The 15,145-nt window shown below is 36.3% G+C and overlaps 2 protein-coding genes across 2 annotated transcripts; both read left to right on the top strand.

The window, feature by feature from the left end:
* The first annotated feature begins 3,742 nt into the window (after positions 1-3,742).
* Positions 3,743-6,526, top strand: LOC140752294 (uncharacterized). Its single transcript, XM_073086530.1, has 3 exons — positions 3,743-3,842; positions 5,439-5,922; positions 6,191-6,526. The coding sequence occupies exons 1-3, from the start codon at positions 3,834-3,836 to the stop codon at positions 6,451-6,453; spliced, it is 756 nt and encodes a 251-aa protein (XP_072942631.1). The 5' UTR covers positions 3,743-3,833; the 3' UTR covers positions 6,454-6,526.
* Positions 6,527-13,143: 6,617 nt separating this feature from the next.
* Positions 13,144-15,145, top strand: CPR16 (cuticular protein RR-1 motif 16). The gene is made up of 4 exons (XM_073086531.1): positions 13,144-13,152; positions 13,512-13,698; positions 14,212-14,460; positions 15,027-15,145. Exons 1-4 carry the CDS (start codon positions 13,144-13,146, stop codon positions 15,143-15,145), a joined length of 564 nt encoding a protein of 187 aa, XP_072942632.1.

Raw genomic sequence — 15,145 nt, 5'->3', positions numbered from 1 at the left:
TAAACCTTATACCCTTATACCTTATAGTTATAGTTATAGCTAGGTAAACCTAGCTAACATGAAGGTATACACACCAAGAAACCATTTTTACATAGATAGGGGATGAAAGGTTGTTCAAACTGTTTTAGTAATCTTACGGTCAGAAGTTAATTCGAAATAAACTTAGGGTTGCCAACATTACCGTAATAATATATAGTGTACTATATTTTGGGTATAATAAAAAGTGTATATGTAAACAGATCAAAAATATAAATACTTAATAAAAATATTTTTGTTTTTTTTTTGCTTTTCCATAAAATACTATATTGCGGCGAATAAATATTGGCAACCCTAGTTAGTTAGTTGGTGCGAATAGCACATGTTCAAGATTGAGTGCTTACTAAATAAACATTATAAGTTCAATTAGTCAAACATAATAACTTGAACACGGACGCACCAACTTCATTTTTCAACGAAGTTAAATAGATATTTAATAGCTAATATTTTTTTTGCTTTCTTACATTATAGAAGTAGCATATGAGCATGTAGACCTGATAATAAATAATAACCGCCCTTGTAATCAACCCCAGAAAGAATTGGTGTCGTATCTGAGGTCGGTCGCAGGTGCAGTTATCCCTGAGGTCTCAGTTCGAATGTATTATTAGAGACTCGTATTAGTAGAGACTCATCAAGGTAGAGACCTTAACGCACCCTTAAAACAATGACACAGCAGCGTTTAACACTGTTTACGTCATAGTCGTAGAACAAAGACGGATTTGACAAAAATGCGAAATTCACTTTTTATCATATTTGAATAACATATTGTCTAAATTTTATTACTGCATTACAGAAAAAAATCTATGTATTTTAGTTTTCAAATTGATCAGTCGGATAACGACGGATTTGAAATGCGCTCATAGTAAATGACGTTTGCGAATAACTTGAAATGGCTGCCCTGTAAAGTTTGGTATTTGTTATATCCGACTTTGTTCTACGACTATGACGTGTTGTTATACACAAATAGGTGCTATATACCTGAATATGTGGCATTTTCTTCCTATTATTGAACTCTATCCAAAGTTTTCTGAGCGCTTTTCGTAAGGAGGTGTTATGTGTTTTTTTTTCTTATATATTTGCGAAGTATCTGAAGTGCGTGCCTGGGATTCGAACTTCGGAACCCCCGATCGGCAGGTCTAATTTCAACCCATTAGTCTTTAATAGTAAACGTCGTCAATTAAGTCATAGTACTGGCCAGTATTTTTGCATGATCCTAAAACAGGCACAAAAAAAACAGTTATGTAATGGTGTAGTTATTCGTCGTCAACCTATTACAGTCTCACTGTTTGGCATAGGTCCCCACTTAGAGACAGAGGTATTTGGGCCATAGTCTACGCAGGCCAAGTGTAGAACCTTAGAATTCACATTTTTTTTTTACAATATAGGTGTAGCAGACGAGCATGCACTCCACCTAATAGTAAGTGGCTACTGCCGCCCATGGGCATCTGTAATTAACCCCCCATAGGATTAGATATTCCAACCTGCGGTCGGCCACAGATACGCCGCTACCCCTGAGGACTAAGCTGGAACGCCTCGAAAAAGTCCGTCTCCCTTACCACACCCTTCAAAACGGAACACAGTAGCGCCTAACACTGCTGTTATTAGGTAGAAATAGGTGTGGCGGTGGTGCCGCCGGAGTCGAACCACAAAGGGTTCTACCTCCTGCGATATATCTGTATAGGTTTCCTCGCCATTTTTTTCTTTATCATTATAACAAGGGATCAAAGGTTCGTTTCTGAAATTCGAACCACGCGCCTTCAGCTTTCTGAAGCCGTATTCAATGTAGGCCTAATTTCAAATCACAATTTTTTAGCCAATTTTTGCATAATCTTAAAATAAATACACTACAATTTTATATTAGTGTAGTATAAATAATAAAAGCAAAAGCTAGTTTAATGATTCTTCTGTTACGTGAGTACGTGAACTAATTAAATTTTAATGTCAAACGTTGCATCTTTGTAAAATTATAAATTCTTTGAATGTTTTGTAAGTAGTACACATTTTTATAGTGGGAAATTCTTGAACATTAATTTGTTAATATAATTGGAATGGAAAATGGAAATAAAAGGTATTTAAAATTCCGTTTTTAAAAATCTCGAAATAGTTTTTATTTTTAATTTTTTAGAATACATTTGTAATTTTTTTTTATCTGCCTGCAGAGTTTAATCTTTTCTGAACGTATACAATATGCATATACATTTCATTCTTTGGTACACTCTTAAGCTTAAACATTCGTTCGTTTATTATTTACATATTCTTAAACAATCAGGTTTTTTTTTGTCATAAATCGTCTAATGTTATAATTTAGAAGGACCAAACGACCATGCAGCCTTCTCTTAAGTGGCCAGTGCCGTCACCTTAGAAGATTTGATTCCTACTTGATGTTAACACCTTACACAGTTTTCAGGCAGAAATAAATTACCGGTGTCTCCGTAATCGAAACATATTTTTATTTCTACAAAAATATGCCTACGCACTTCAATCGTGACCCAACTCATGTAGCCCCGTCTTCGACTCCCATACTCACCCTTTACGACCACGACCTTAGGACCTTTGGCCTCCATAATGAAATACATCGCACGCACAAAAACATTGCCAAATCTAAACTAATAATCACTAATGGCAATCCATTCAAGTTCCTACAATTATGGCCACGACTAACATCCTGAACAATGGCTATCTATAGAAACGAAGACAGCTTTCATAATGAAATCGATTTTAGAGCCTAATATTAATTAAACTTGTACCCTTGTGATCTGACAGACGAGGTCGCGGTAGCTTGAAAAAGTTGAGGCGCTTGTTTCACTGTGGACGAGAAAAGCTTTAGTCATAAGAACAAACGCAGGCTCCAGATTTTTTTAGCTTCACTGTAAGTTTTGTAGAGTATGTATAGGTATGAATAATAAAGGAATAAGACAAACTTATGTTAATTTTAAAATAAAACTTATTGTCTAAGGTGGAAGTGTCACTGCCATACCTATTTCTGTAAGAAACGGATGTCGATTTGAGGTAAAGGCACCTGTGAATGCTTAGGATTTCTGTCCCATTTGGAACCATGAGCATGTGACTCAAACCAAACAGTATTGAGTTCTACGATTCGGAAAACCATTTTCAATATAGAGTTCAAAAAAATATTTCCAAGAAATAACTTTATTTTAAAAATGCATATAGTAATTATTTAAGTTCAACTATTGTCTGTAAAATGCGAAATAAACTGCTGGGCAAGGGTCTCTTCTCAGAATGAGAAGCATTAGGCCATAGTCCACCGCGCAGGCCAAGTGCGAATTGGTAGACATCACATACCTTTGAGATTTTTTTTTATAAATCTCTCAGGTATGCAGGTTTCCTCACGATGTTTTCGTTCACCGTTTAGCAAGTGATAATTAATTTCTAATACGCACATAACTTTGAAAAATCAACTGATAAATAAACTGCTTAATAACATATAAGTTGCTGACCCGTGAAATTTTGATAATTTTATCTCTATTATGGACCCTCTCTTGTGCAGGTACCGGGGCAGTAGCCCTGCCAGCCCTCCCCTAGTCCCAGGTACTTACAACTTTCAACGTTATGGATGGTCGTTTCTGACTTCCCTTTTATATTTCCCCGTCGTGTGTACGACAGTTGGCAACTAATTACGTGGCATATGATATCTTTAGTTCATTAAGAATAGCATTACGTCAAAAGCGCGTGTGATGATCAGGATCGCGCGGACATTCCGTATAAAATGGGTTCGCGAGTACACTTCTGCACAGTTTTGTGACTGCTTCCAATTTAGTAGTACCTGCCGGGACAACATGAAAACGGTAACATTTTCATTTTCATATTGTTAAATATTTAAATGTTTTAAGCATTGTGTTAGTGCGCAAAGCTCTATAGGCAAGTTTAAGTGATTGAAACTTTGTTGAAGTTCACCCTTAAAGCACATTTTTAAATGACTTTATTTTTTATTTATCCATAAATCATATATTTTTTAAGTGATTTAATTTTTATTTCAAAATTGTTTAGGAAAATTAAATATTTTTATCGAACTTTAGACAAAGATCCTTGATGTTTATTTTAAAAATAATATTTATTATTAATATTCTAAAATTAAATACTCTACTTTTTAATACATTGTTAAACATGTAAGGTTACCTGAAGCTTTATAGAACCGTTAACCGAAGACTCTACACCCAAAACTTTAGGGTATCTACCCCTTAAATAAAAAAAAATATTAATTTTTGAGAGCATTTTAATTACATAATAAGTCTTAATAAAAATATAAAGATATAATACTCATATTGCTGAAAATTTTGGAAAAGCTCATTAAAAAGGAGCTTATTTTCAATCGCACAACTTTGAACTATTGTGCTTTAAAATCTTTGAGGACCTGAGAAAATAATATTTACTTACATCACTGCATCAATGATATATTTCGATTTTATTAAAAACAGTACATTTTTTTCTCTATTAAAATAATTTCAAAGCTTAATTTTGCGTGCTATAAACTTAAAATATTTCGTTTGGTTTGTAAATAATCCTTAATAATACTTGTAATATTTTTATTAACAATATAATAGGTAACATGAGTAAAGCTATTACCTAAAATGTAAAAAATATTTATATAATTTGAATTTATTAGTACAAACAAATAGAATAAATTTTATATTTAAACGGTAAAATAAAATAATTACACAATGTCAACATTAAACCATAATCATTAATTTTACTAGACAAATCCTTGATACAACCACATAAGCTTGCCAACAAACTTTTGATTACATAAAACAAAAAACATAATAAACAAAACAAAACCAATTAAGTACGTGTGACATTGAAACTTAAGCTCCGTTCTACAGTGGATTAAGTTTTTGTAACTATATCATCTTATCACATCTGTGGTAAGACCCAGTTACCCACATCTCATAGCTACATGTTATACGTGATACGGTAACGTTAATCCTTTTGGAGCAATTTAGGTAAGCTTATAGAGATGATGATATAGTGTACCAATTATATGTTTGTGCTGCAAATGTACCTCCAGATAATAGAATATTATTTTTTTAATAGTACCTGTAAACTTCATAAGCCACCATTAGGGAATAACGAGATATAAGCTCTAGGTGTATAAAGTGCTGTCAAGCTGAAAGTTTTTTTTTATAAATAGTAAGTAGCTATTTTCGTTTGTGGACGTCACTAATGAATCACAAATAGCATTGTAGGCCTACCAAATGAGGTCGATCACGGATGTTCATAGTGTTCACGGATTTTCATAGTTTCTGCCTTACACCCCTCAAGTCCAAAATCGGCAGTACTTAATACTGCTGTAAATAAGCTGTCTTGATTGTGCAAAACACTTGTTAAAAATATTTGTAATATTTTACCCATATCTAAATTAAAGAATTATATTTTTATTTTAGTTCATCGTAGCTGCCTTGATCGCCGTGGCCTCCGCCGCCCGGCTGGAGCACCTCGAGAGGAGCTACCTCCCACCCTCAGGAGGCTCTCATGGAAACTTCGGTGCCAGCACTGGCTCCAATACTTTCCCCTCTAATGGCAACTTCGGTCTTGGTGGCCAAGGATCTCAATACACTGCACCCGGATCAAATGGGTTCGGTTCCTCTGGTTCTCATGGTTTTGGAGCGTCAGGACAGGGTTCTAATGGATTTGGAGCTAGCACCCGTGGTTCTAACGGCTTTGGAGCTAATGCCTACAGTTCGAACAGTATTGGAGGATCCGACCGTGGCTCGAACGGATTCGGAGCTGGTGCTCATAAATCGAATGGTTTTGGAGCTAGCGGAAGGATCGGTGGAGCTAGTGCAGGGATCACCAACCAGTACCTGCCGCCTAACCACGGATCTTCGGGCTCCAACGGCGCTGGTTCCTTCGGATCCTCCATCAGACGTAAGTTACCATAATTATTCACGAGTACACGTAATATTACAAGAAGTATTCAATCAATTAATTATAATTATATTATGAAGTTAAATTAAAAGTCGAATAGTTTAAATATTATTATTGTTGCACATTTAAGATGAATCGTAATTTGATTTTTTTAATTTCATTGAATTTTGAACCATATATATGAACCATAGAGCATTTAATTTTGCAAACACTAAATCATCTTTAGCTCTATTTCGTGTTTAAATTTGATTTGTTTTTACAATTATAGCTGCGTGCACCACTTGCGGATCTTCGACCTTCGGAGCTTCTCCCCAGCGTTACTCCAGCCAGCAGAGCCCCCAGACCTTTGGCACCCAGAGCCACTCCATCCCCAGCACCCAATACGGTACTCCTCAATTCGGAGCGACCTTCGGAGCCCAGCAAGACGAGCCCTTCGGAGCCGCCAGTCGTCAGTACCTGGCTCCTAAGGCTTCCAACTTCCAGAACATTCCTCAGCAGCCCTTCGACGAGCAGACCGGCTACCACTACTAGTGTCTGAGGCACTCTCTTGCTCAGCATGAGATACAGTACAACCAATTTGTGTTCCAATAAAGTTGTAATGAGATGTTTGCATTTTATTTCAAAAGCTTACACTAAGGTCAGGTTTACACTAAGACATTTTCTCGAGCGATGCTAGTGGAATAATAATATGCGAAAAGACACTAAGTTTTTCTATACAATTTATATAAATATGTACAACAAAAAATACCCTATGTAATTACAGCATCACCAAAACACACTGAGTATTTACACTAACTCAAGTAAATTAAAACTTTGATTGGTAACGGTTTGGTATAAATCCTTTTGATTTGGTCTTTTAATGATTGGATTAACACCTTCACTACACTTTAGCATTGTTAAACACTGCTATGTTCTGATTTGAAAGCGGCCTAAAGGTAGAGATATTAAGGATGTAAGCTTTCAGAAATAGGAACACTCAAGTATAATTTCCACCTTATTTAGAGATGTCTAATTGAGATGTAACCTTCACATTACTACATTGGTTTAATTAATGACATATATACAGAATAATAAATTATTATTAAAAGAAGTTTATTCTTTTTGTATTCTTCTCTGAAAACTCTTTCATACAATACCTATATTGAGGATGTAAAAAATAATCGCCCCGCTTTCTTGAAATGTCCGCCATATTGAACTCACGTTCATTCATTTATTCATCACAGATTGTCATTCAAACGTAGCGTATGTGAAAAAATTCAGCTCAGTTTAAATGGTTAAAATTCATTTACAAGATTTGACCCAAAGTAAATTACATAAAAATAAAAGTAATATAAATCAAAATTCAATAAATTTGCTTATTTATTTGTATCCATCGCTATCGCTTCACTTTCTGTATGTATGGGCTTTATTACTGACGCTGACAAGTCGCTGACAGTCAGTACAAGGAATTCAAGTAGGAAACATAGAAACGCTTGGAAGTGTCGCAAATCTTTATGTAACTTTATATGGGTGTGGGTCTAGTACTACATGGTTTATGTAATGTGACCCTATTAAAAAATTAACTTGTCACGCGAAATGAAGTGTTCAGATGGGTTATGTAGACTTGAAGCTTGAGTTATGTAGTAAATGAGTTTGGTATTAATCCTTATCCTTACTAATATTATAAATTCGAAAGTAACTCTGTCTGTCTGTCTGTCTGTCTGGTTGTCTCTTCTTCACGCCCAAACCACTGAACCGATTTTAATGAAATTTTGTACAAAGATAGTCTGAGACCCGAGAAAGGACATAGGATAGTTTTTATCCCGGAAATCCCACGGGAACTAGGGATGGCCTTCTAAGATCGATTAATCGGAGAATCGATCTTTTGGAACCAAAACATTGATTATTTTAATCGATATTAGTAAGGATTGAATCGTAAACTATGCATTTGATCAAGTGATGATCTTTAGCAAAGTTGAAGGTACAAAATTTCAGTTTTATGTATGTTTTCTGATTTTAATTATCACTTGCTTAAACGGTGACGGAAAACATCGTGAGGAAACTTGAATACATGAGAATTCTTAAAAAAAGTTTACAAAGGTGTGTGAAGTTTACCAATACACACTTGGCCAGCGTGGTGGACTATGGTCTAACCCTTCTTTTCCGAGGCCTTACCGCTTAGTCTTTGGTGGTAGCGGCGCATGTGTGGTCGACTACAGGTAGGAATATCTAATCCTATTTGGGGTTGATTACATAAGTCCATTAATGGCAGTAGACACTTACCATCAGGTGGATGCATACTCGTCTACTACTCCTGTATTATAAAAAAGAACTCCAGAGGCACACCTGTTTCTACCTAATAACAGTATTGTGAAGCACTGTTGTACATTAGTTATAAGGTTTTGGTAAGAGAGACGAACTTTTCCGAGGCGTTACAAGTACTTAGGGGTATCAAGTTATCAACACGTTTATGGCCGATCTCCTGTGGGACTCTAGTCGTGTCTGGGTTTGATTACAGATTTCCATTGGCAATGTCTATTTATCATCTGGTGGATTGCAAGATCTTTTGCTACTTCATTATTGTAAAAAATATTTTATAGTGTACTTCTTTATTTCTTCCCATAATTGGAGGAGAGCTGAAGCAATTTAGAATCTACCACACTTACCTAGAGGACTTGTGGTGGAATGTGTCCAACCTGTATAGTATTCTTTTCAAAGTACTTAAAAGGCCTTCGACAAGTTTTAACGACTGCTACCTAATGTTAACAATCCGGATTAATTGCTAAACGTATCTTTCAATGCACGAAAAAGCCACTGACGGCCACCCATCCACCTCCCGAGCGCGCCAAACGTCGCTTAACTTTATAAAGTTACAAAAGCCGTGTTGCTATGCGTGATTAATTGATTTATAATAAAAACTCATGTTATACATTTTTTGCTGTGCTTCTAATCTATAAATGGAACACCCGCGAAGCGGTAGTAACATGTTGATTGACGTTGAAAAGGATTCTGTAAAGGATCAATTGTGTGGAAAATATTATGATTTGATTAGATAGAACACGATGTTCAAGTGAGGTTCGACATCAAAAAAAATACTATTAATATACATGGACGAGTCAATTAAAACTACACTTTTTTACAGCATTGTACATAATAATTATTTCTTGCCAACTGGTATTTGTCTTGAGGTTATGACGTTTTTAATGCAGGTGACCACCTAAAATGTATTACTCACTTACGATTAGGACCTGGTTTCGGTCATTTATAATCATACGTTTGAAAGTTTAAAAAAAATCTCAAAGGTGTGTGAGGTCTACCAATTTGCACTTTGACTATGGTCGAAGTCCCTCTCTCTTTGAAAGGAGACCCGTGTCGAGCAGTAGGACAGTAATGAATTGCTTATCACAATTCTATAATTATAGTTCTAAAGTTAGGATTAAAACTACTACCACCTGTACCATCATACATATTGGTAGCAGATTTTTGCAAAATAGTTTCAATCCCAACCACCACCCATAGTCGACTAGCCGCGTGGCGGAACGTTCACCATACCGGTCTAACGCGCAGAGGGTTCCGGGTTCGATCCCCGGTCAGACAGATATCTATACGATGAATTTAGATTTTTGATCTGGGTCTAAGTGTTTGTGTATTCGTATGTGTGTATATGTCCGTGTGTGTGTGTGTGTGTTTTAGGTCTAACTATTTGTGTATGTCCATGGCAACCACGACACGTGTGTATCCTAAAAGTAAAGTGGTAAAAAGCGCCTTTTAGGGCCTTTTAACCCTAACATTACAGCATGGGAGAAAGTAACGCCTGATACAATTAACTATCTAACTATCATCATCAACATCATCATCATCGACGCATTAGTGTCCTACTGCTGGGAACGGGTCTCCTCTCAGAATGAGAAGGATTAGGCCATAGTCTACCGCTCTGGCCAAGTGCGTATTGGTAGACTTCACATACCTTTGAGAGATTTTTTGTCTTTTTTATAAATCTCTCAGGTATTTATATTTCCTCACGATGTTTTCCTTCACCGTTTAAGCAAGTGATAATTAATTTATAATACGCACATAACGTTGTAAAATCAGAGATATAGATCTACCTAAATCTTACGAAACATTGGTAAATTCACGCATATCTATTACAATAGCTGATCTAACAATCGATGACAAAACGTATTCATGAGCTAACTTAGGTGGTATTTAGGTAAGCGTTTGATATTAATAATTGGTGCTACAAAGTATGACACCATGTAAATATTAGTCAATATCAATCATCTAAGTCTGAATTGTTATAATTTAGCATTTAAATCAAGAGGATCTCCTCATAGCTTTATGGAGCGTGCGAATTTTGATATGTATTAAGTCAGCATCACAATTTGGTCAGTAGTTGGCTGGTTGACTACATAGCTAATTTGGATGATGTTATAATGATGATCAGTCACGTAGATGATGATAAATTTGAATAGGAAACGGGCTTATCTGAGAATAAAATGCACAATATGGACCAGCAGACGGCAAACTTTTGGACAACTATTCATATATGCCTGAATGCCATAAACTCATGGTTATGGTAGGTGGCATTCGTAAGTAGTCTCTGATATCTTGACGACAAATAAGTTTGTTAAGTAGAATCACAAAATGTTATTTTCAAACTGATGTCGAAAAAACGGACAAATATGTATATTCTAGGAAGGCCCGCGTACCGCAATGATAGGTCCGTTTATTTATTTATTTTTTCGGAGGAAATTCTGCTTAGGATCCTTTCAGCCGCAGTGGCAGTGGAGAGGACATAAGGACTCCCACGGCTAAACCCCACGACGTTTCTCTAGACGCACTTTGTCGGGACCGCAGGTACGCTAATGGTACTCGTCCGCGGGTAATGAGAGGTTCTTGGAAGACCCGCGGGCCTAAACAACTGTATTGCGCGCCGTGAGTTACTGTCGGCCGGTATCGACACTTATATGACTACACTAAAAATACAAGAGGACTATTAAAAGTCCTTAGAGGTGGCATCACATCCGTGACTTAATTCAATTCTACCTGCGATGCGATGCGATAAATATCAATGTGCTGTGCCACCATAAAGTGGTATGCAAGCGCATTTGACACTTCCACAAAAAAGTTAAACAATCGTGCGATTTTTAGCCTTCAACATACTCCAGCAAACGCAAAATTAATTAACGAATCCTTATGAATTTGTACAAAAAGCGCTAGAAGTAGGTGAGGATATGACAAAGGAACTAGTTTGTGATTATTGTTTGGAACGAATGCCGATTACCATACCCAATCGCGATGTTGGGATGACGGCATCTTTCGAGTGAATTCGTTACAACGCGTAATAAAATTATAGTATCATGATAAGGTTATCGTTTTATATCTTAATGAGATTGAATTCGCGATCGATTATGCACTAATACACTGTCACTATCATCGTCATCATCAAGCCATTACTGTCCCACTGCTGGGCGCGGGTCTCTCAGAATGAGGATTAGGCCATAGTCCCACGCGCTGGCCAAGTGCGTGTTGTAGACTTCACATACTTTTAAAAACATTTTTTTTAAATACGTTAACGTGCAGGTTTCCTCACGGTGTTTTCCTTTACCGTTTAAGTAAGTGTTAATTAATATCTAATGCGCACATAACTTTAAGAAATCAGAGGTGCGTGCCTGGGATTTGAACCTCGGACCCTTCGATCAAGAGGCCGAGTTTCTTAACCACTAGGTTATCATTACTTTTCTGTCACCACAAAGGTTTGAAACCATTGAAAGTCATTCCAGAGTAGGGGCTATGTTCAGCTACATTTGACAACTTATCTAAATATATATAACTCAAAGGTGACTGACTGACATAGTGATCTATCAACGCACAGCCCAAACCACTGGATGGATCGGGCTGAAATTTGGCATGCAGGTAAATGTTATGACGTAGGCATCCGCTAAGAAAGGATTTTGATCAATTCTACCACCAAGGAGATAAAAAAGGGGATGAAAATATTACTTCGTAACGCGAGCGAAGCCGCGGGCAAAAGCTCGTTGATCTTATAGTTTTAAAATTTTACTATACATTCATCTAATTCCGATGGTAGTTGTGTTGAACTACTTATCTAAGTTTCGGTTTAAATGTTTTTTTGGAAATCTGCATGTGATCATTTTCTTTTGGAACTGACTATATGTTTTGACTTATAATAGAGGTATGTAATTATTATCACCAAACCATTGAACACAGGTGGGAACCTGAGTTAGACACAGATACATTACTACCTCTAGGGGGTGAGCTTACAATTCCTGTAGTATATACTTATATCGATGACATCGATCTAGGATAGATTGGACACCCTAATAACAACAGTTTTAAGTGCTGTTGTGTTCTGGTTTGAACGGTGTGGTTATAACGTATTCCAAATAAACCACCAGGAAATACAAAGATCTCAAGAAGGGCTCCAATCCTTCCTGGGATTAATAATAGATGTTCATTGGCAGCAGTAGCAGCAGTATGTTCGTTTGCTCCTCCATGGGTACTACGAAATACTACGAAGTAGTGTCATCAAATGTAACATCAAGTCATTGCCACACTTATGACGTGGTTATGGGTTATGGCCCAGATTCATATGGTCACGACGTCACGACTTGGACGGTCCAAGGTCGGGTGAAGGGCAAGTATTTGGACCAGATTTTGTGTTTTATGTAATATTTAATTCTTTAATTAAGCGATAGCCTAGTGGTTTGAAATTCAGCTGTCCGAGCATTCTCGGTGTCCGAGGTTCAAATTCCAGCATGTACCTTTGAATTTTTATAAGTTATGTGCATATTAGATTTAAAACTTGTATTAGGTAGCTTTTCTCATAATGTTTTCTCATGGATGTTTATTTCTAATACGCACATTCCTTTAATAAATCGGAGATATCTCGGATTTGAACCCTGGAATAACACAAGACCAAATTCCAAATTAATGTTTATTATATTGTGTTTATTGTTTTATATTGTCAAATTACTTGAATTTGAGGTGCCAAAAACCGGACTGCCAAAAATTCGGATGCACGATAGAAAGTAAACCCATATGTAACATGTTAACTCAAGGATGGCACCGATGTCATCCAGTAATGGCCGGTTAATAGCATAATTCCGATTATTCTTTGCATATAAAAAGGCGAGAGAATTTTGAAAAAATCAGTGCAATCAAGTGTTCTGCAAGTGAACTTGTTTTTACAGTTGTCTTTTGAAAATTAATTCTTTCAAAATGAAATTGGTGAGTTCCAAAAATTTTGGAAAACAATTTGTTAGAATATAATTACTATTCTTTTGTATTTAATGTAATTTTCCATCTTGTTTTTCATTTAATTTAATTTTAATCTAAATTTTTATTAGGCATTATGTCAACAATTTCAAACAATTTATTTTAAATCTTCACAATTGTACACTTAAAGAAGTTATTTTTATGTTTTAAGCTGCAAATATATATATAAGTCAGTCTGTATATTTGGAAAAATGTATACAACTAAAAATCCATATCAATTATCTATATTATTTCTTTAAATTTCTTACAAAATAAATCGCAAATTCGGATCACCACAAACAACAACATATAATTGTTAAAATCCTTTCCAGATCATCTTCGTAACCTTCGTAGCCTTCAGCTCCGCTGCTCAGCTGCCCAACAGCTACCTGCCACCGAACCAGGGTCCCGGCCACGATGGCCATGGTCATGGCTCTGGCCCTGGAAACACCAGACCACAGCAAGCCGCTGAGAAGAATGCCCATATCCTAAGGCTAGATCAGGAGATTGGTGAAGAAGGTTAGTTAAACTATCAATTTACGGTTCCGTATTATAATGGCTAACATAGACAATTAGATATACCCAAAACAGAATTTTAAATGCATCTATTAAATTAACTTAGCCAGGGATTGAACCCGCAGCTCTGTATTTAAAATAACATATATAAACATTTTTTTTAAATGTAAGCCAGTTAATATTCTTGCTTAAACTGTGTTCTTTACTGCAACTCTTCTTGAGACAGATTTCTTTTATAACAAGGACTGGAGCACACTCGATGCTGCTGCACCAACTTGAAAATTAAAAGAAAAACACATATCAACAAAGCATTCTTATGTAGCCCTCAAGAGTACAAAATACCTGTGTCTCACCTTAGGTGCAACTAAAATTCCATCAAGATTAGATTACATATGTCTATGGGACACTACTGAAGTGGGTACTCCACTTGTCATTAGATGGACTGCTTATTTTCTAATTCCATTTCATGAAAAAGATGTTATAGGTATAAAAAAAATATGTAACCAATATTTTCAGGATTCCACTACAGCTATGAAACCTCAAACGGCATCAGAGCTGAGGAGGGAGGCAACGCTGACCAGACCCGAGGTGGCTTCGCGTACAAAGGAGATGATGGTCAGACCTACACAGTGACTTTCACTGCTGGGGAGGGTGGCTTTCAGCCCCAGGGCGACCATCTGCCGGTGCCGCCTCCCACCCCCAAGGAGATCCTGCTGGCGCTGGAGCAGAATGCGAGGGATGAGGCTGCTGGGATCTTTGATGACGGTAACTTAAAAACGTAACAACTTTTTAGGCCATAATTATAAATAGGTATTGGTGTCCTACACTAAATGACAAATAAAATGATGAAGAATGATTTTTATTCATAAAAATATGATTTCATAAAATTATGATTTTTATTCATAAAAATAAATTAAAATCTCTGAGTTTTTTGGTAAAAAAAAACAATCAAAGTTACGACTTCATTAAAAGGGGTTGTAACTTAGTCCTTAAGACAGCAACATGCTGTCTTAAGTACCTACTAGTACTAGTGATAGTGTCTTAAGTATTAATAAACACTATCTCTATTTAATTTGGTGATTTTGGGCTGACTTACTGATATTAATATCTCCGGACATACATATAGATATTACAGATATCTTAAAATTTCCATTTACTACATAATATAATTTTCAAATTAGCTTCATAAGACCTTTTGCTCTTGGGAAAATAATTAGAATTTGACTTTGATAATAAATTTCATATCGCACATATTATCTCTATGGTATTCTCCTACCAATCATCACTTATTTAAAATCTAAAATCTAATATCGATTTTTCTTACCTTCCAGGACTTTACCACCCTGACGCACACCAAGGCGGCAGGCCAGGAAGGCCTGGAGCTGGCCAGGGTTTCGGCTCAGCTAACCATCAGGGCAGCTTTGACGCAAACTCTGGTTATAGCTACTGA

Source organism: Epargyreus clarus, unplaced genomic scaffold (genome assembly GCF_041222505.1).
Source record: "Epargyreus clarus isolate Ecla_fem2 unplaced genomic scaffold, WU_Ecla_fem_2.2 ptg000024l, whole genome shotgun sequence".
Taxonomy (NCBI): Eukaryota; Metazoa; Arthropoda; class Insecta; order Lepidoptera; family Hesperiidae; genus Epargyreus; species Epargyreus clarus.
This window is presented reverse-complemented; position numbering and strand designations above follow the sequence as displayed.